This window comes from Haliaeetus albicilla, chromosome 6 (genome assembly GCF_947461875.1).
Source record: "Haliaeetus albicilla chromosome 6, bHalAlb1.1, whole genome shotgun sequence".
Classification (NCBI taxonomy): domain Eukaryota; kingdom Metazoa; phylum Chordata; class Aves; order Accipitriformes; family Accipitridae; genus Haliaeetus; species Haliaeetus albicilla.
Genome location: NC_091488.1, coordinates 15,971,059 through 15,992,522, shown reverse-complemented (window position 1 = coordinate 15,992,522; position 21,464 = coordinate 15,971,059). Strand labels below are relative to the sequence as shown.

The 21,464-nt window shown below is 44.5% G+C and overlaps 1 protein-coding gene across 6 annotated transcripts in view; it reads right to left on the bottom strand.

Annotated features, from left to right (window-relative positions):
- Positions 1-1,881: 1,881 nt before the first annotated feature.
- Positions 1,882-21,464, bottom strand: part of RUNX1 (RUNX family transcription factor 1) — a 174,914-nt gene continuing 155,331 nt past the window's right edge. For 4 of the 6 annotated variants that reach the window (XM_069785156.1, XM_069785153.1, XM_069785157.1 and 1 more), the window contains 2 exons: positions 10,969-11,148; positions 1,882-7,419 (listed from right to left, as the gene is read on the bottom strand). In XM_069785156.1, the coding sequence (XP_069641257.1) occupies positions 6,926-7,419; positions 10,969-11,148 (674 nt within the window). In that variant the 3' untranslated portion in view covers positions 1,882-6,925. The remainder of the gene's footprint in view (positions 7,420-10,968; positions 11,149-21,464) is intronic. The other 2 variants (XM_069785155.1, XM_069785159.1) reach the window with 1 other exon arrangement.

Here is a 21,464-nt window from a genome sequence, read left to right as displayed (position 1 = left end):
AACAAAGCAGTGTGGGAGAACACCCATGACAATGGCCTTTATAATTAAAGGTCATTAAAACTGTCAGTCAGAGTGTGAGGTGCACCAAGAAGTCAACAACCTTTTGCCTTCACCCTTGCCAGCCCCTCCTCTCGCAAACAGCAGCCTCCAGCCTTAGTCTTCATCACCTTCTTTGCCCTTTCCTCTTCCTCCCCCTCAAGCAGCCAGAGGGGGGGGTTGAGCTGGCCTTTCTCAGCTGCCAAAACAGGCATGGCGGGGCCACCTCCAGTGCCCAGGGATCCCAGAGGGCTGCTCTGACCGCACACTGCCTGCTCATCAGCTCTAGGCTCCCCCCTTTGCCAGCTCCCCTGGGCAGGGAGGAGGACAGAGGGGCAGGAGAGGGCAGCTGCCCGTGCTTCCTCCCTTCACCCTGCAGAGAGCCGCTGCCACCGATCTGGAATGGCACAACCACTGTGAAAGCTGGCAGGCTTGGGGCTAGGAGGGACTCACCTCAGTCCAGCTGGCCTGTGCAAATGACTGAGCTGCTGCTGTCAAGAAAGAAAGACGTGGCCTTTCTCACAAGGACAGGCAGCCTCGTGTGCATCCGGTTAAAATGGCCATGGCAGTCTGATAACTTACCCTCCTACACAAAATGAGAGATCTGCTGGTATGTCCTCTACATAGTCTTCAAAATCTAGCAACAAATATTTCTGTTGAGATGCCCTTGGGTGTAATATTTTTGTTTTTGTTTTGACTGTCGCTATTTGTAGCTTCTTTTCCTGTAGTGTTAAAGTAAGAAACAAAATAAATATGTGCTCTACTTCATCATCCACCTCTAAAGAAGCACTCTTGGGTTTCACAGGGTAAGGAGAAGAATCTGTAGGGTAGACCCTTGCAAAAATATAAGGGGAATATTGTTAGGATAACATGGGATTGTGCCAGAAAGAAATGTCAGATGGTCATACTGAGCAGGGTAACCAGTAACGACATCAGAGGTGTGTGTTAGTGTTTCTAACCTCTAAAGAGGTACCTGGAATTCAGTAACTGTTTTCTTTTAGTGTCTTGGCCCTCATTTTAAAAAGATAATATGAATTATCAGTTGAGAGATGGAGTGCTACCTGACAAGTTGTCAGAAAAAAAATACACCTTTAATAGTTTACTTTGTAGCTTGTTTTTCACTTCACTGAGAGTAGTAGATGAAAGTTAATCTTTGTATATATACATTATTGTGTAGAAGGATACTACTTAAAGCTTCTTTAATATAATGCGATATGTTGTATAGGGCGAATATTAGAAGATTATATATATATCTACATATGCATAGATACAGAGGCTTTCAGATTGAACTTTCAATATTGACTCTGGGTTTTTTTTTTCATTTTGAAAGCTTGGTTCCCCCATATTAATGTTTCATTAACACTACTGTTTCATTATTTATTTAAAGAGAAAAACAAACAAGGTATCTTATAAGAAATATGACCTCAAGCTATCTGTTTTGGTGCTCCTGAAGTAAGGTTCAACTCATCAATATCAAAAAGGATCCAATCCAAGGAACAAAAGATTAAGGGAAAAAAATAAGAGCTGTAGATGACCTTGGAATATTGAAATTTAATGGAGAAGCCAGAGATATAATGCAATTACTAGGCTTCTTTATCTGCAAAGTCTCATTTCAGTCCTATTTTGATGATCCTATTGGATTCCCCACCTTTTGCCAGGTCACTCCACAGCAGGAAAATGCCTTTTTTTGTTAAAAAAGAATGAAATCAGTTAAAAAAAAAAAGAAGTATGGAAACATATTTTTGATGTGAGTGATACACAGTCAATACCCTTTTTCTGATGGTTACTTTTTCTCTGAGACAGTTGTTTTCTCCCTGATGAAAGAACACACCAGGCCAATGTGCATACTTGTCAAACATTTTATTTGTCATTCACACTAATTATGATACTGAATTTACAGAGGAAACTGTGGTACAAAGAAAGAAAGAAAGAAATGAAGAAAGAAAGAAAGAAAGAAAGTCTTCATTAGAACTAACGCAGCAGTCCAGCTGCTCTGTGTGCTAGTTGTAATGAATTCTCCCATGGCGCTGGACACAGCCATCCCTATGTACAGCAAGAGTCTACTCTGACGTGGTATCTAGAGACTTCCTGTAGTGGGGGAAAAAACTACTCTATTCTCTTTTCCCATCTGGTTCCAAAAAAACAGCAGCCCCCTCTCCCTTCCCACCCCCCCAAAAGAAAAATCCCCTGCAATCAAAAACAAAAAAGCAAACTTCCAGAACATGGTAGTTTCCCCTTCTGGAAATGTTCAGCATGACAGTGTCAAGGGAAAATGTGACTGTTGCAGGATGCTGCAGCATCTGTTTTGTAAACATAGCCAGTAAATGCTGAACACTTTGATGCCATTCTGATAGGAGTGCGTCTCCCACTGTGTCCTCCTCTCAGACTTGCCACATGGCCACCTCAGACTGAAAGTTTAGTTTTTGTTTTAAAGAAAGATGTAACTGTCAAACCCAGAATACCACAAATAACCCACAGATTTTTGCACATTCATTTCTCCCCTACCACAAAAAAGTGAAGAATGTTGAATAGAGACCATGCTATAACTGTTTACAAAAGTGAATAAAATGTAGTTAATCTTGAAGCCTAAAATAACTAATTCAGAAAGAAATAAGTCTCACTACAGTATTTAAGCAAACACAAAGGTAAGTTCATTAAAAACACAGAAAAATGAAAAAAATGCCGAGTAATTACAAGCACTAAATATTTTGCTATGAAGCTTTTGAAATCTATTTACATACATAAATACAAGTAACTCTGTTGATGCAACCCTTTTAGGACAAAGAGAAAAATGCCAAGTGATCGGTACTGACCAAGCAAGGTTAACAAAAATAAAATACGAAAATGTTACAATGCAGGAAAACAAGCAAGTGTTTTGCTCAAATAGAAGAATGATCCACTTCTCCTGAATCTTCAAATACACCAATGGAAAAGGTCACCCAGAAAGCAGTAATGAATGTTTCAAGAGTGCAGGCAATTCGGAACACTCTGACAAAGACTGTGGGCCATTCGGAGGAAAGGGGTTTTGTCCTTTCCAGCAGATAATTTGGCATAATTCTACAAATCAAATCCTTCGTAGCAGGGATGCACTCTGCATCCACTTCTCCCTTGTACTAAAGCTCCTGTACATTGCCCTGGAAGCGTAGCAGGAACTCTTGAAGTGAGCATAAATGTTGTTTGAGAGCAAAGTAATGGGCCTTAGAGCAAATGAGAGCCGGGCCCTATATTTACTTTGAAGTTGTTTGATATGGCTGCATCTGGACAATGAGTCGTGTCTTGTGAAAGGAACACACAAGCTGATAGTAAGGACTGCCATTAACTGTATTTCAGTAGGGGACGATGTCTAAGGCACTCTGCTGACTGCAACTTGTGAACAGAAGCACAACAGTTCTTTTTTTTATTCCATTCAGCTACCGGGATGATAAAACTATATAAATATATGTGTACTTTATAGATATATAAAAAAATATACTCATACACTGTAATTTGGAGATGTGTGAATGGGGGAAATGTTTTATCCAAATGTCCTCTTTCTGTGTGCTAATTACTCTTAAGATACAAGAGGAATAACATGAGAGCATTTTTACAGCCTTGAAGATCTTTGCTGTCCTTAGTGGGACCGGGGATCACTGCAAAACTATAGATTTGAGTAAACTGTGGCTTCTTATAAGCACTTGTGTGAATACACTGAAACCTACAGTGATTAAACAGACTAATTACAAGGGACAATGAACTTAGCTTTTCCTCTGTAAAGAGGATGCTGCTGTGTTCTGTGCTTGACATACACAGGGAGGTTAGACTCAGAAGTGCAGTTGCTGGCAATTATCACAAGTGAGACACTGGGAAAGCCCAGGGTTTTCTTATGTGTCAGTGAAGACACAGGGTAAGTGTGGTGACCAGTTCCGCAGTTTCTCATCCTGTTCATGCCAGGGAGAGTAAAATTAAACTTCACCTTTAGGACAAGTGTAAAGAAAGCAGATGTATGGACATAACAAATATTCAACATAGGCTCTAATCTCCAAGTTAAGAGACGCCAACTCCCCGTTCCTGTGAATCCCTGATCTTTTAGTTTCAAAAGTGGGTAGTACAATACTGTGGGCTAAAAGGGGCACAGGGCTTTAGCAGAAAGGCTGTGGTGACAGACAGGTCTGGGAGCATACTGCCCACATCAACCTCCCTTCTGCCACTGGGCTGAAGTCACCCAGCCACGGCAGCCCTGCCCTCCGCGGTCCTCTCCTCTCCCTCACTTCTGGGTTCACACTCACAGTACTATGCACTTGGGTGGTCCAGTCACAAGGCAGGTGTGAGAGCTGTAGTAAATGATGATTTTAATTGCACAGCGATAGAGAATGTGTAAGATGGATTCTGCAACAGAGCTACTGTTTAGTGATGAAGGACTTTTTTTTAGGCTACTGAAGAGGTGAGATTCCAACTATGTAAATGTCACAATAGGTAGGGTCTCTGTATTTCTGTATTCAGCAAGGTCTCCATACTTCCAAAATATATTTTTAACTGTTCAGATCTAACTTTGATGTTTCCTGCCTTTTTTCTTCAGAGCAAACTCTAGAAAGTGATAAAGAATATTATACTAAATGAAAAGCACAAGGCCATGCGTGTATTTTAACAGAAACATTTTGAACTTTTGCTGAGATCTCTTGAAACACTCCCTATTTTCTGCACAAAAATGACCTTATTGACAATGTAAATTCTTCAGTTTGTAACTTTTCAATACCAAAGTGCTACTGCATCTGACTTAAACAAAGAAGCAAAATCATATTAAAAAAAAGAAAAATTGAAAAACAAATGGTTTTAAATAAGTCCAGCTGTTTTTGCTGCCTGCAGCCAAGGATCTTTTTAATTTGAATCCTTTTAATTTTTTTTTAAACATCAAACACTGATCTGAAGTCCTGCTTTCAAATACTCTCTGAGTTGACCTGCAATTGTTTCACTCATTTAAGAGGTACATTAAATAATAATCAACTAATTTGGAACGCACACGTGTCAACATCAGCAGTTTGTAATTAATGAGTAGTACAACAACTGCATTCAGACCAAACCCTCAAATAAAATAGTGCCATAAACTTTACAGTGACATCTGATATGTTTGTGCTGTAACGATGGGCAACGATGACGACTCTGTATTAAAAATGCTGTTAGTATAAGCCTTGCATATTTGCTACAGGACAGAATAGTGTATGCACCAGTTTTAAATACTCTTCCTCTTCTCTCAGAAGACAGTGACAGGAGAACCATTAAGGCCCCTTCTTTGCTAGCCTGCTTTCCAGATGAGCTTGACAAGCCTGTTCGGTTCAAATTATTTTGTGATGCGTGAACTGATCTATTTTCCAGCGCACTGGAACGTGGCTTTTGTACTGCGCAGAAATCTTGGCTCTGCTGAGCTGGGAGCAAATCTCACACCGATTCCATCGGAGCCAGGACTTCACCCTTGCCATGCTAACTGCGTGTGGGCTTTCACTTTTGAAAGACTAGGAGGCCTCTACCGGCGCTATTAGGAAGCCCAGGCAAGCTCAGGAGCAGAATGGGGCCATGTAGGGATGTATTTAGTTAGGGAATATTGAGTCTGCCTTCCGAAATATGTACATCCTGATTACTGATCCTGAGGGTCACCACTGGTGACGAAGCAAAAGCGAGGAAGGAGTAGGGAGAGATGACTCCACTGGATGGGAAGGCACAGAAATTCACAGGGATTTTGGTGCCTAAATAATTTCAGTGGGAACTGGGCACCTAAATTCCTTTGAGGATCTGAGCCCAGTTAGCGGAGTAAAATAAGAGTGAGATAATTGTAAACAATATTTCTAGGTAATTAGGAGGTCACTTTACCCATCGTTATTCCAGCCTTTTTCAATGTGATAAATTTGACTTTGGCTGCTACCAAAAAAGGCAATTGCTGATCTTTTTTAATATAGGCATATTTAAATAATAATAATAGTATCAACAAATAAGAAAAGTCTAAATATCAAGCATAAATATCAATGAACTCATCAAAGTAGTACAGTAGTTGAAAATGACCCAAGGCTGTAGCCGTTGTATTAAAAAAAAAGTCCAAGAGGAAAAAGTTAAATTAACTCATTGAAAAAGGGGCTGATTCTTTCAGTTGACAAAGCAAGAAAGAAGCAAGCATGATTAAAACAAAAAAAAGAGCAAAATCTTTTTTTTTTGCAATTTATAAGGTGCCAAGAGAAATAAAACAAATTAGATGCAAAGCAGGATGAGCTGCATCCTAAAAAAAACAAAACCAAAAACAAACCCAAAACAAAACAAAAAAACCCCAGCAATAAAAAATTCCATATTCTTTGGAATATACAACATGGTTAAAAAAAAAAAAAAAAAAGAAAGAATGAAGTCCAACATATAAAACCTCTCATTCACAGCATTGCTAAAACAGAAGCGTTCACAGTTTCCCTCTGGGAATCTTCCTATACTTCCTTACAGTTAACATGTCCATAAGATGCAGTAAACTCACTAAGATTTTTTTAGATTTTAAGTCTTAAAAATAGAAGTGAACCAAAACTCTCTTTAGGGCTGTGGAGACCTTCAAGCCCAGGCACGTTAGAAAGCCACAGGCCTGGAAACAGACTGGGTACTTTTCTACCCACCCTCGCTACCTCCGGACCACCAACTCAGGCGTCCTCCTTTCCAGAAGCTCAGCCCCCTGCGAGGGATGCTTTGCTGGAGCGACGTCGCTTCGCCAGGGGCTGGCTAATACACGCCACCGCTCCTGGGAGCGCTGACTTCTGGAGGGTTTGCTTCTGGAAGTGATGTATGAACATGGCAGGGCCCATAAGCAAGACGGGCGTTTATGGGATACCTACGGGCACCGGGAAATGGAAAGCACATTAGTCCTGACCCATAACTACTTAGAATTCATTCAGTATGGTCGCCACACCGCTTCCTCTAGCCTTGCTGTGGTTGCCATGTTAGTGGGGGAGTTGCTGTGGCTCCCTTCTGCCTCCACCACATCACTTTGGTTGGGTAGGTTGGGGTTGAGGAGCGTCGATCCCGTGGAGGCGTTGGTGCAGGGGGGGTGGATGCGTGGGGGGGACCGGTCTCCCCCCGAGATCATGGAGAACTGATAGGAGCCGGCAGAGGTTCCGTAGTAGAGGTGGTAGGAGGGCGAGGTCGTCTGGAACGGGCTGCCCTGAGCCTGCGATGAGCCGGGGTAGGGAGGTGGGAGGTAAGTGTGGTATCTCGTGGCCGTGGACATGGCAGACATACCGATTCCTATCCCTGAACTGACGGGCGTCGGCGTGTAGGTGAACGCTCCTGGGTAGTGCATCCGAGGGTCAGAGATGGAGGGGAGTGCGGAGAAGGAGCGGTCGATTCCCACCCGGGGGTCACTGAATGCAGTCAAGTCAGAAGCACCTGGGTGGTGGGGAAGGGAGACAGAGAACTGTTGAGCTGGCAGAATGGAGGTTCACCTATTTGAGGCGATAACCAACATCCAAACTCTGGTCTACAGTTAACCGAAGTGGCCAGAACAGAGCTATCCCTCATCAGCTCTCTAATGCAGTCATTGTAATGCTCATAGATCTGGATGTTTTGGATTAATTTCAGTAAAGCAGCAATTAAAGTGGAGTGCCAAGCTCTTGCTCTGTTGTGTACGTGTATGTGTTCGCTCTTAGAGACCTTACAGCACATGCAATTATGTACACTTCTAGAGTGTCCTCGTCCTCAACGGGTGCGTGGGGAAGTGGGACACAGATCTCAAGCTCCTTGCCCAGCATCACTTGACTCACCGGGGACCCTGATGGGACCTAAATATAAATTGTCCAGTTTCTGTGTAATCTCTCCTTGCACCCAGTTATTTGCCAACTCAAATGGGAAGCTCTGTGGAGCTGAGATTGTCCTTTGGGTACACGAATGTGCACAGGCTGGGTTTACACACACAGGCTCAGTCCAGCTCTCAGCCCTTAGAAGCACAGTTCCCCATTGACTCTCAACACTACCGAAGTCAAGATAAATCAGGTTCACTTAAGGTCTTCCTATCTGTGTTCTCATATAATGTCTACGTAATTGTTACTAACTTCCGAAAATTTTGGCTCTAATCAGTATGTGAAAAAGGACAACAATAGTACTGCCTTTTTAAAGGAGAATGATATATTTAGAGGTTAGCTTTTTTTCTTCCTTTCATGTGTGCTAGAAGCCTTTCTCATCCTGCTAAGTGAAATGTTTTATAGGACAGTCAAATTCTGCTCTGCTTTGTCTGACATCAGTGGAAGTATGCCTGGTCCCATCGCCTCCTTCCCTGATGTGCAAGCAGAGCAGATAATGGCCTCTTTAGGAAGGATCCTCATCATGACTCAGATTAATGGAAGGTGTCGGTCCCTAGAGTTGGCAGCTATGCATGATTAAAATAACAACAATAATAATTAAGAAAAAATCTTTCCAGAAGACAACTTCTTCTGTCAGACAAGGCGTGGAGTCTGCAGAAGAGGAGCCATGCGCTGAAGGAAATACTCATGAGAAGAAGCAGAGAGAAAACAAAGCTCTTGGCTCTGACTGGATTTAAAGCTAGAGCAGACACACTGCAGCGCCAAGTTGTGAAAGCTCGTCAACGACACAGCCAGCACACTTTGATGAATTTCTATAAATTTCTTAGAAAAGCTCTGACGCATGCTGTATGCTTCCTTTTTGAGTTTGTGTTCCATTTTTTTCCAGAAGATTAATGGGACCCCTGAACACATTTCCTTCCCCTAAACGCTAGCACCTTTAGATTTAACAGGGCAAGATACACTACGATATGGAATGGCAGGAGCTTCGGAGTAGCTAAGCTTGAAGATGGCATCTGACAACCTGCCAGATTTTAAATGGTACTTCCACACCTCATTCCTGAGAAAGTAATCAAACTTCTTGAAACTGCCTGGACACATCACTTACCAGATGAGAGTTTCTTCTGCCCAGTTTGGCAAAAAGCAGAATAATGAGACTTAATGTCAAGGTGTTTCAAGGATGTCCCATATCTTTGCTTTTTCTTTTGAGGCACTGTGTCTTTAGATAGTAGGGGCTAAAAAACTTCTCAGATTTGCTCTTTGTTCTGACAAGGAGAAATTTCTTAGATAGACAACAAGTGTATGTGACAGTAATGGGATTAGGGAGAAAATACTGTGAAAGATTTTTCTGGGAATACTGAATGACGTTTAATATAGAAGTAACATTTTGGAAGCATTATAAAAACCACTTAAGATGTGTAGAGATGAGCCCCCATGTACAGAATTAAGACAGGAAAGAAAGAATGCTGGCATGGGAATGAAGCTCTTCTAGGTTTCTTCACAAGTCATGGAGAAACTATGCCTGCCCCAAGGCAAATCATGTTGACCACAGGCACAAAAAGCACTGACAAGCCCTAGCACCGGTGCTCTACCTCCATGCTCACCATGTGCCACAAAAAAAAGACAGTATGCAGCTACTCCATGCATACAGGCTATCTTCTGTTAAGACTGTGCACTCCTGGGGGCAGCCACCATGGAAGCCTTTGGCGCTCATACCATGCGCAGCAGCACAGTAAGGGCCCTGGTACACAATGTTGACATTTGGGCACTATGGCAATGCAAAAAATATTGCATTTCAATACTGAGTGCATTCACTCATTTGAAGGCAACCTCAGTTGCCATACTGGTAAAGGTAAAATCTGATTAACATCTCCGTTCAGCCCGATTCACGTATCTACCCCTACAAGTACACATGCATCAGGCACCCCTGTATAGGGTTTGAAAATCAAAATAGCTGGTAAATATTGAGTTCAAACAATTCTGTCAAGAAAAATCACTTTTCTAAGTAAAAAACTTGATGAAATTATTTGTTTTATTTGAAATTTTCTGGTTGTTATGAAGATGTTTTTTTCACCCTTCTCCGTTTTCTCCGCTTCTGCATTTTGCCAGTGGAAAGGTGTCCAAAGGGAGGGAAACACAGGGGAGAAAGTAAAAAGGAGACTTTTCATTTTAAAAGAAGAGCATGTCAATGAAGAATGAGAATTTTTATAGACATCTTTTAAAACAAGAAATTGCCTTTTTTATTTTTCTTCTGAAAGGTTTCCTGTATTTTCAGCTATCTCTAAGATGTAATTAGCACCCAGGCCTAACAAATAATTTACTTTTGGTAGGCATCGTCCCTGTGACTCTTTCAAAGCAGGCTCTACATGACAACAATAGGACAGGCTGGCGCACGTTCAAGTGATTCTCTCTGATCTTAGAAGAAGCTCTGAGTATTCAAATGAGAGCAATATGTGCGGCCAAAGAAGATATTTTTGTAAAAGCCGTGTGCAAATTTGAATTATATGGCTTTCATTCATTTTAAGAAAATTCCTGCTATTGAACACACACATATTGGTTCAATATGTGTGGGTTAGAGTCAGCAGATGGTCAGTTGAGTATGGTGGAAACCAGGGGGGTAGCTTTCACTTCCATGCTATATTTTTATGTTGGCTTGTAAAGCTCTGCAGTACAATTTGACGAAGATGTAACAAGACAATCCAGTGCAACACTTAAAATGTCAAACCTGACCATCCTGCAGTCAGTGTGTCCACCCATAACCTGCTGTGCTCTGGTCTGAATTTAGAGCGAGGGAAGGAAACAGAACTGAAATACCTGTGGCATTCATTTCTTGGCACATACGATAGGTCTTCAGCACTCTATTTTTATAGTTCCATACATCTTCAAAGGGCTGCTTTCTCCTCTTTTTTTTTTTTCTTTTTTGACAATGATATGTTGGGCCCCTAACCGTATTTCTTTACTCTTTGCACAAATCCCAGCAAAGTGTTGGAGAAGGCTTGCTGCAGAGGGCCTGCAATAGGCTTCACTGCAACTGGAGAAAAGCTGCGGCAGCACCCTAGGATATTGCAACCGGTTTGCATTGGAGTCAGCCTCGCGGCTTTGGTGAGGCCTGGTGCGGGGGGACTAACTTTTAGATACTTACTTGACAGCCGGCTTGAAAGCTCTGCAGTGAGGGATGTCATGCCGCTAGCCCTGCCTGGTGATATTGGTGTGGCGGGGTGCACGGAGGGGGTGGCAATGGAGCCCAGGTACTGGTAGGACTGGTCGTAGGACCATGGTGGAGATGGCTGTACTTGCCTTGTGTCTGCAATGAAAAAGAGACCTATAGGCTGTTTTGAATGATAAAACTTTGCAATCAAATATGTGACCCAAACCACATGGTGGAAACAGAAACTTAAATGCCAAGATAATTACATTTCAGTTCCATAATCCCTTTTGTCAAGAGACCTTCAGATGAATTGCTTTCTAAAATATTATTTGTGCATCTGTGAGTTTTGATCGGTTGATTTTTTCTTGTGAAGCTTTTTGATATTTCACATTGACGGTGGGCAGGGAAAAGCGATCAAGGAAAAGCAGATTAAGCTTTCCAAGGTGAAAGACTATTCACTGCTGAGATGCATTCATGTTTCAGGCTGTGTGTTTCCAGCCCTGTTAGCCAAAAAGGCATGTCTTGCACGGCACCAAGGAGACAAAAATACTGAACTGTGTTTCTGTGCAAGCATGTAAAGAGAGAAAAACAAGATGGACATTTTGTGTGCAGGGAGGGTGGCGGGGAGAGAGAGAGAGATGGAGATTGAGAGTGAAACTAGTGTCCTCCAGAAGGCAGCCTCCTCAGTGGATGAATAGGACTGGGGAATTTGACTTCCTCAATCTTTTGAAAATCCCAGACTTAATGAAATGAACAGGTATTTTGTACATCTATTTTGTATACGCTACAATACAGAAATACAATTCAGAGTGATGGGTACATCTACTAGCAGTGGTTGAACTTCAGAAACAGAAAGCCTTACACAAACTCTATGGCACTGCTAAGCTGAAAATGCAGACACCCTATGAGTACAGGCTTTCTGTAGAAACTGCTGCTTCTTGGAAGCAAAATCTCAAAATGCACAGATGCATAAAACATTTATGGAAAAACACGAACCTATGATTTTCTAGCCACACGACTAGTTTGGCTGACATTTGAAACCAGAGATGCATGGCAGGGAGTTTGACCAAACCAGTTGCACCAATGTAGAAACAACTCTTTTCTGCTTATTTCATCTTTGCATATGAAGCTGGCATTTTTCAGTGTATAGAAAAGTCTGATTTTTGTGTAAATCAAAGTGAGAAAGATTCCTCCCCCCTTACCTACCCAGATTTTTTGAACTATTTTTAGTAAAATATTTTCTATTTTCTTCAGCTCTAAGAGAATTCTCCTGCAGCTTTATCTAGCTAATTGCCTTTTTGAAAAAAACAAATGTTGGATGAACTGCATTCAGATAAAACTGATACCAGCATGGAAGGGAAATTTCCCAAGTCTGAGATGAAGGACTTTGATCTTCCATCAGAAAGCCCATCTGGAAATTATTATTTTGTTGTGCTTTATGGAGATGAGTTCTACATTTTGTTTGTTTCATGTGTTTAGAAGGGAAGATTTATACAAAACTCCAAGCTTTTAAAAAATACCTAGTGAAGTCACTTGCAGAATAGACTAAAGTGTTGTAAAGATTTTTCTGCTGAGTAACATATTCAAATTCAGATATTATTAATATTTAATTTTTTTTCAGGCAGACTACCTTAAAAATAAATTCAGTTGACTCATGCTGTTTTAAAAGCAACATCCAATCAGATTAAATGGACTTCAGTAGAAACAAACAAAAAGACATAGGCACAAAGCCTGTCTTATTCTGAATTACCACATCATCTCATTGTTAATATATGGTCAGTGTTTATTAAAGATGACAGGGAGACAGATGAGGGAATTCAGTCTCCAGGGATAGCATTAGGATAAGTACCACAAAGCACTGGCAGAGCAAGTGTTGCAATGGTACGACACTGTGTGTTCCAGTTCTAAAATGGGGTTAGTTAAATCATTACTCCCTTATTTCAGTACTCCATCCCATTGATTTCAGTTCAGCAATGCGGCCGAGTACTAGAATCATCTGTGCGTTGGAGAGATCCCGGCCCAGGGATGGAAACTCCCTCGGCCGGTCCTCCTGCCTGGGGAGCCCTCGATGTGCTCTGCCAAGGCTGATGCCACAGGTGACAGAGCCTCCCCTGTCACCTCTCTCAAGGGCTCTGCGCAACACTGTCACTGCAGAAGCCACGGAACCCCTTTGGCTGGAAATGTTTTACCACCTGCTTCCAGGTGCTCTGTCCTTAGGTCAGCACTGCAGAGAAGAAGGGAAAAGTCTGTCTTCAGAGTGATCTGAGTATGTGCGAAGGGGGTGCTGCCACCCATCCTTGTTTTTCAGGCTGAAAGGAGGGAGCGCCCCGTCTGTTTCCTCCTGTTACAAACTGTCATTGCGTGGTTGGGCAGCTCTGTCTGCCACTTTTCTCCTGTTTCTTACATTGCTGGCTCTTCAGGACAAGGGGCATGGTTTTTGTTCTGTACTTTGCCCAGCATGCATGGGATCCTGGTCCGTAAAACAGTGCCAAGTGCAATAAACAAAGAAACAACAGTACGAAGATGCAGAAAAAGCTGCAGCAGCTGCCTCAGTGGCAGAAGAGGAAGCAAGACCTTGTCACGGATTTGCTAAACACTGACAAGCCTAAATTGAAGTGTGGTTTCTTCCTTTTAGTGCTACTAGAATTAGCTTTGTGCTGTGTCCCAACTGGAAACCGGATAACGGACCACGTACTTGTCTAGTAACATCCGGAAAGAGACTACCAAGGTATCTGACCTGCCTCTTCCATTTGCTGTTATTACTGACCTCTGGGGTACTTGAAACAGTGACAGACAGCCCAAGAGACCCCCATTATTAATCTCCTCATCCCATTAAGTCTTTCATAAGTGAAAGTTCAAACTCCCAATCAATTTTCCATCTTGGTACCTGTATTCCCAATCACTGTATTTGCTCTTAAAGATTGGCTTTTTGACATCAGACTGGTTAGCAAGTTGCAATCTATTCAGTGAAGTTAATGTAGTGCATTATATTATATACACATATTAAAGCAAGTTGTGCTGACTAACCCCAGGCATCACCTTCACGTTTTTTTAATAACAAGTGGAGAAAAGTATCACTGTAATAGCATTTTTATGGCACCATTTCAGTATCAAGAGGCAGACACAGCTCCCAGTAAAGGCAAGGTTTGCATTTTCAGCGCCTTCAGTAGGATCTGGATCAAGGGTCTCAAATAGCATTTTTTTTTTTTTGGTGCTATCTGCTTTTCTTCAGCTTTCGGGTTACCCAAAATTAAACTGGAATGGGTTCAAGTTTGCCACAGGACTAGGCTACACAAAAAGGCAGCAAACTTTTTCTGAATCCATCTCTTTTCTGCTTTCAAAATAAAGAGGTGCATATCTCAGAAGTTAGTAGCTTGGCGTGGGGAACTGAATGTGTGGCTTTGCGTGGCTGAAGTTAATTTGGTGAAAACATGCTGCAAATAAATGGGAGTTGCTTGCCAACTCAGAACGTCTGTGAAGAGATTTGCAGGGAGAGCTGCGTCAACAAAGGGAAGTAACAGGGCTTTGGGTCCATACAGTTTTAAAACCAAACAGGATTCCAAAATCATTTAAAGGCAGATCAAAAATAGCATGAAACCAAGGAAGTTGCTCCAGTTGGTAATCTGCGCTGAATCCTCCCAGTATTTCTCCCATTAGCAAGTACTTTCCATTTCTGCTTTTTATGGTGTGAGAAAATGTATTTAAAACATGAAAACAGTTATTAATTGCAATAAAGCACTCCGGGGCGAGAATTATGGTGCAATAATTCACACCTTGCTGTGTAGTCACGAGCTCTGGGCCTCTAGCCTCATGCCTAACAAGCTATTAAGCAGAAAGTATTGAACCATCTTTCATGCCTCGTCATGTTTTATTGCCGCGAAAAAGGTTGCGTTCGGCTTGTTTTAAAAAGTTGTAATTAAGCTGCACAAATGTTGCATAACGTTTAACAGTTTGACGAAACAAGCTTTGGTTAGAGACCCGGCGAAAAAAGCAAGCCGGCCTCCCCTTTCCGCGACGCTCCCCCCGGTCCTACCATTCAGCATTTTTCCCGGCCATTTTCGCCGTGGAAAATTAAAAGCCTGACCCGGAGGAGGCGGAGGGCGGCGGGTCGCCGCTCTCACCGAGAGATGCCACGGCCAGCGGGGTCTATCAGTAGGTGGCAGTGGAGACCTTGCAGAAAGCGGCGGCCGCCCGGCTCCGAGCCCCGGGCTCCCCGCGCCCCGGGCTCCCCGGGCTCCCCGCGCCGGGCGGGGGGCGCGGCGGCCCCGCCGCCGCCGGCGCCCGCGCTGCGAGAGACCCCGCTGGAGCGGGCGCTTCGGCGGAGCCGCCGCAGCCCTCCGCACGACCTCTGCTGACGCCTCTTCGTCGCTAGCCTGGCTGCAGCGCTGCGCGGTCACCGCACAGAGGTAGCATCTCTCCCAGGGGCAGCTCGGGGCTCGGGGCTTCTCCAGGAGCACGGGGGAGACACGTACGCCCAGACCTGAAGGTAGCCTGGCTCAGCAGGGCCGGCACGGTTCAGCAGGGCAAACGAGCACCTGCCAGGCAGTGGAGTTGTCCTAGTGTGACACAGGACGTGTTTTGGCTTCCAGAGTTGTTACCCATAGCCAAGTACAAAAAGAGAAGAACTCCCTTCGTGCTCAGAGCACAAGAGGATGGGTCAAGACCTCAGTCGAAACCACAGCATATCTCCTGAGCTCGCACGCAACATCCTTTCGTCTGTAGAACTGATCCTGAGCATACGGGACGCAGAAATCACTGGGACGTAATAAACACGAAGTCCTGGGATGCTGCTTTGACGTGACTCTTTTTCAGAGGGGGCACACGCTTTAAAATGTAAGACAACACCCCCTCTCCCTCCAAAAGAAAACGCTGTGATGCTGTCAGGCACTTGGAAGGTATAAATCTGCAAGTTTCAGTGGAAATGCAGTGATTCATCGTACCACATCAGGACGTTGCTTGAGATGACAGCAAAAATATCTTTCACCTCATCATTTCTATATAACAAATATAACAATCCATACCAGGCTGCCTAAAAGAAAACCCCTGCAAGATTTTATATTCTGATCAGAAAATACTTCAGTTTAGCCCTATTAAAAGGTTTAAGCTTCGAATTCAAATCAGATAAGAGGTCCCACTGCACCTACGAGCCGAAAGGGAAAATACTTATGTGGACGCGCCTGGCTTGCGCTGAGCTGGATCCCGTGCACCTCTGAATCTGTTTTATGCCCTTTGGAGCGCAGAGAGAGACGGTTCTACGTGTGTCACTGCAGGTCAGACATTGCTGCCTGCACCCAGCCAAGAGGCGCTGCGTGGCCAAATCTCAGTATGATACAGCATGTTCCTGGAAGCTTCAGAAAGGAGCAGCAGGATGTGAGTCAGTACGCCGTGGCGCAAGGCGGGATGGCGGTGAAGCCGGCAGCAGCCCGGGAGGGAGCAGGTATGCCTTTGACTCAGCCAGGCTGCCCGCTTTCCACCTTCCCCTTTCTGCTGGGCTGCACTTGCACGTGGGCTGCCTGCATGTCCTCTCTCCTCCCTCGCCCCTCTGCCTCAGAAATGGCACCTGCCTGCTTGAAAATATGATTACCTGGACAAACTACCTTCTACAAGTGATTTTTCCCAAGGCAGGGTCCGGGGAGACAAAGGAGGCAGCCCCGAGTACTGAGCAGCTAGTTAGCCACTATCCATGTCAGTGAAAATCCCCCCCATCCTCGGCACAGCGAGATGAAGATGAATTGCGAAATATCCGTTGCTGTTGCCAGACTTTTTTTCTCAAGTTGCAAAAATTTCTGTCAGTCATACGCAACAAACCCCAAAAGTCGCATAGCATCGAGCTTTGCAATTCCTCTACCATCCTGGCAAGCACTTTAAAGGCAGCAACTGGCAGAAGACATGGGGTGAATGAAAGCTGGGATTAGTTTACCGGTGTCAAACTCGGAGGCAGACAAGGAGAGAGTCGGATCCTTAACTGCTTTGAAAGGCTTTTCTGAGTCTGGGATTTGTCCACCGCCCTCCCCTCCCCCCCCCCCCGAGTCTGATTTGCTAATCTTTCCAAAGGGAAACACTTTTTATAGTGTGACTTTACTTTCCTTTGAGTGTAAGGCAGGAATGGTCTTGATGAGACTTGTTCATTCAGAGAGGTGTCTTGCTTAATAGAGGAAACGGACTATGAGCACAGAAATACTCTGGGTAGTTTTGTGCTCAAGAGAAAGATGCCGCCTGCCTAAAAACTTCAACGCAGTCTTTCCTCCTTCCCCGCTTTGCCAACACCTCTTACATGCCTGTCTCTGCCTCTTCTTCCTGCTTGCCTTATTGCATTACCTCCTAGCCCCAGCAGCTGCAGGTGAAGGTGTGAGAAGCACAAGGGACCGTGATATGGTTCCTGCATAAGTCTGACCTAGTGTCTCTCTGAAGCAAGGCATCTGAAATGACTCAATCTCCCTCCCTCACTCAGGACCCAGCAAATCCTCAGCCCAATGCAGCACCGCGAAAAGGTGTGTCATCTCCCAGCAGCTGAAGGAATTAGTCAGTAGCTTAAATAAGGGGGACTTTCCAAAGGACAAGTTCATCACTGGCAGTGGCAGCAGCCGCACAAGGCTGGTATTCTCATACCTCTCAGCACTGGAACATGAGGAGCTGGAAAATTACAGCACAAACTGTAAAATTCCACCAGCAGCTACTTCACCCTGCAGGGTGGTTTCCCTCTGTGTGCCAGGCTGTGGAAACCACTGTCACACCACAGAGCCACCTCCCAGTGCAACAGCTGGGAGACCTGCAGGTTTCACAGAGGTGGGTGCGAGCTCTGATTTGCCTGCAGGGAAAGTTTTTCAAAGTCTTCTAATTTCTACTGGAAATTTATAGGAGATGAGCATTCACTCCTCTCCACAGCCTTGAAAAGCCCCTTTTAGATTGCTAACAGGTGACAGGACTTATTCTGATTGAGAACGACAGTGACAGATATGTCGCGTGTCTGGAAATTTTTAAGGTGGGGAGGGGGTGGAAAAGCCACCCAAATCCCCAGCTATTCCCCGGGAGAGACATCTTTGGCAATGACCTCCTGCCTCAATGTTTGCTTTCATTTTATTTCAGTATTACTGTGGTTTTGTGAAGCATTGCAAAGGCTAGAGAAGTTCTAGAGGCATTTGAGCCTCTAAAAGTCTGCCTGTGGGCTAGGAGAATGAGGCAGTTTCTCCACACTGAGGCATCGCACTCTCGAGAATAAAGAAGAAAAAAATCAGCCTCAAGCAGAAACTTTTCAAAATCCAGTTGCTGAGGCTGTTTGCTCTAGCTGCGGTGCTTAGAGTTGATGCAGAAATTCCTAAAGCATGCTAGGTGCTGCATGGATATACAGGAGGGTACCAGCCCCTGAGAAGGATCGAGCATATAGTAAAGATCATGGCAAACCACAGACAAAGAGTGGTATGATTAGGTGCTGGGGTGCAGAGCACCATTTCTACTGTTCATTCAGTACTTTGCATTCAGTTTCTGTGCATCATCTACCCCTGACTCATCTTCTGTGTTACCTCGTTTCTTTTCAGCACTGCACTAGAAAGGGTCTTGAGGACAAAAATTATGCAAATCTGCCAGTGCCTCTGAGAATATCAGTCCTCCAGTGCTGAATGTAGTGAAAGACTGAGGTCTTACATGAAGATGTTTTGCTAGCTTTTCTTTAGAAACAGATGGCAGGGAAGGGAGAAAACCAAACAATACATCCTAATGGTTTGTTTGAATTTCTTTCACTCTTTTCATGTCCATGTCAAGAAAGTCAGTGCTCCAATGATAGTAAGATACCTGGAGATGACACCAAAGGCAGCAGGAGAAAGGACCTGTTCTAGCTGTGTATATTTTGGAGATAGAAGGAGAAGTGTGTATTCCATCCAGTTTAAAGCTGCCTGAATTAGCTGCCTAGACTAGCAGAACCGTATATGCATAATGCTCTGTAAATAAACAAGTAGCATTTTAGTTAATGGCAACTGGCTGTGGGGTAGGGGTCACCTAAAAAACCTCTCAGGTCTCATTGCTAACTTGGTGCCAGAATCAGGAAGTGCAGACAACTCCAAATACCAAACTGTGAAAAACTCTGATTTCACAATCAACGTTATGTGCTGCCCTAGCAGGTTAGTACATAAGCTGCTCAAATGAAATATAAACCATCTCTCCTCCTGAGTAAGCACACTCCTTCTGGGCTGGCGTCACTGCTGCTTTGAAGAACGTGATGGCATTATGGGCAAACTGCAAAGTCTCTGGGTGCCAGTGACATGCAGAAGTTGGAAAGCTGAGTTTTGCAAATTGAAGATGCATTGTTCTTTGTCTTCAGAGGTATGAGTCACCCTGGAGAGCTGCAGTTATTTGTTCAAGAGGGAGACTCCATTCCACCACCCATCCTCCTCTTCCCTCCCTCTTCGCATCAATAAGGAATGAAGTAAAAGAATTCAACCTTGACCTTCCACTCTTTTGGCTCCCCTGGAGGAGACATGCCGCCAGACTTGATGCTGCTGCAGTGTTCTTCCCTATCTCTAAGCGTACTGCTAAAGCACAAACTGAAACAGTGAGGAAATCAGGGACAGATACCATGTGGATGTTGGCGGTGAGCAGACTTCACCCTTCATCATATTGTGCCCAGCCTGAGAGGTGATGCGATGCAGAGAGCCCCATGGCTTGGGCAGAAGGATACCAGTACAAGCACGTACACACGTGTATGTACACATACACGTGTGTACATGCACACACACTTGTCTACTTGCTGCCTGGCACTGTGGTTTCCTCTCACTTCTGAGGCACTAGGGAGAGAGCAGGTTGTGTGCTGCTGGGAGGGCGTATGATCTATGGTGACCTGTACAGGCACCAGGGGATGGGACCTATGGGGCGTGTTACTGCTCCCTTGTCCATCTCGGTAAATTCACCTAGAAATCACGTCTCTCCAAGTCTGGAGGGGAATCGTATGGGGACTGTGGCAGCTTCCCCTGACCTGCTGCCAGGGTCCATATGACAAACCCTGCCGGACAACAGAGCACCTCTGTTCCTATCCCGCTTGTCCTCTCCCCAGCTTCTCCCTTCTGCTGCTCTAGGTCCCAGCTACTGCTCTCCTCTGTGCCTTTCCCTGAACCTCACTAGTACGTGATCGCCTCCCAGCTAATTAATTCCTTGATCCTCACGCTGCCCTCTGAGGAAGGGTGTTATTGCAATCCTCATTCTAGCAGACGGAGAACTGATGCATGCAGAAAGCACGGCTCCAGCTCAGCAGAGCACTCGGGGCACAGAGCTCAGTGCTTGGCTGAGTCAGAGCACATGCGAATTACCTGATGTCACCCCGGCGGGGAAAGTTCACCTGTAAAAACAGCTTGGGGTAGATGTATCCACTTTGTCCTAGTTAGCTCACATCTTGAAAGTGTTCTACCTGAAGCGTAGGGCTCAGGTGGGTACAATGTTCACCGAGAAGCAGGTCAATTAGCCCACCTCACTACCTTGCTGCTGGTGAGAGCAGCTGCTTTCAGCCTGCCTTGGGCAGGTATTTCATGCCCTGGAAATGCAGACACAGAACTATGGTGCTGATTGTGTACAAAGTGTAATGCTGTCTCCTGGTGTCCTGGCTCTCAGGGGAGGATTCATCCCACCTGAGAGATGTACAATGTAGGTGTCTACCTCTGAGCTACTTGTCTAGACTCTAGACTTTATTGCCAACAAGGTAAAAGAGACGCTTGTGGGGTGCAAGTCATTTCATCCGAAGGGAGACATCTAAGCCAAGGCAGGCGGGTGAATCACACCCGAAGAACAGCTGTTTCTCTCCCCGATCGCAGGGATACCAGATGACTGTGTCACACAGAGACACATGAAACACGGATGTCTAAAGTTAGGTGAAATGAATCCCAGCCTGGTTATACCTCCAAAGTTTCTCTTTCATGGGGTGGAGCAAGACCAAAGGAAGTGGAGAGATATCTCCTGGGCCAGGACCTGGAAGTCACGTTGAGTCACTACTTGCAGACAGAGGATTATCCGCACCTTCCTCTCTAGGGCAATACCCTCCATGCCTGTGGGCTGGACCTGACCCTGCTGGTCCTGCGAGGGGATTGCTGATACCCTGGTGCCCAGCCCCAGAGCCATTGCCTGAGCGGGACTCTGCCTTAGGGTGTTCGAGAAGGCAGTCATGAGGTCGTGTTACAGTGAAGCATTTCCTAGCTTTGTGTCTACATTTCGAGACAATTAAATATGAGGCTGAAAGTTCTTTGGCTGGATTATTCCCACTGGAAAACCGACGCCATTAAAAAAAGAGCAGAGTTGAATGAGGAAGTCTCTGCAGTCCACTGGGGGCCACAGTGATAAAGGGATGACTACAATGTGGCTTCAGGTATCTTACAGGTTGCTCCTGATGATGTGAACTAATTACTCCATATTAAAGTTCTTTAGCCTACAGATAAACAAAAAGTCCTCATCAATCTCTTCTTTTACACTTTCAGTGCTCCCTCCTCTTTTTCAACATGAAAGTAGTGGAAGAA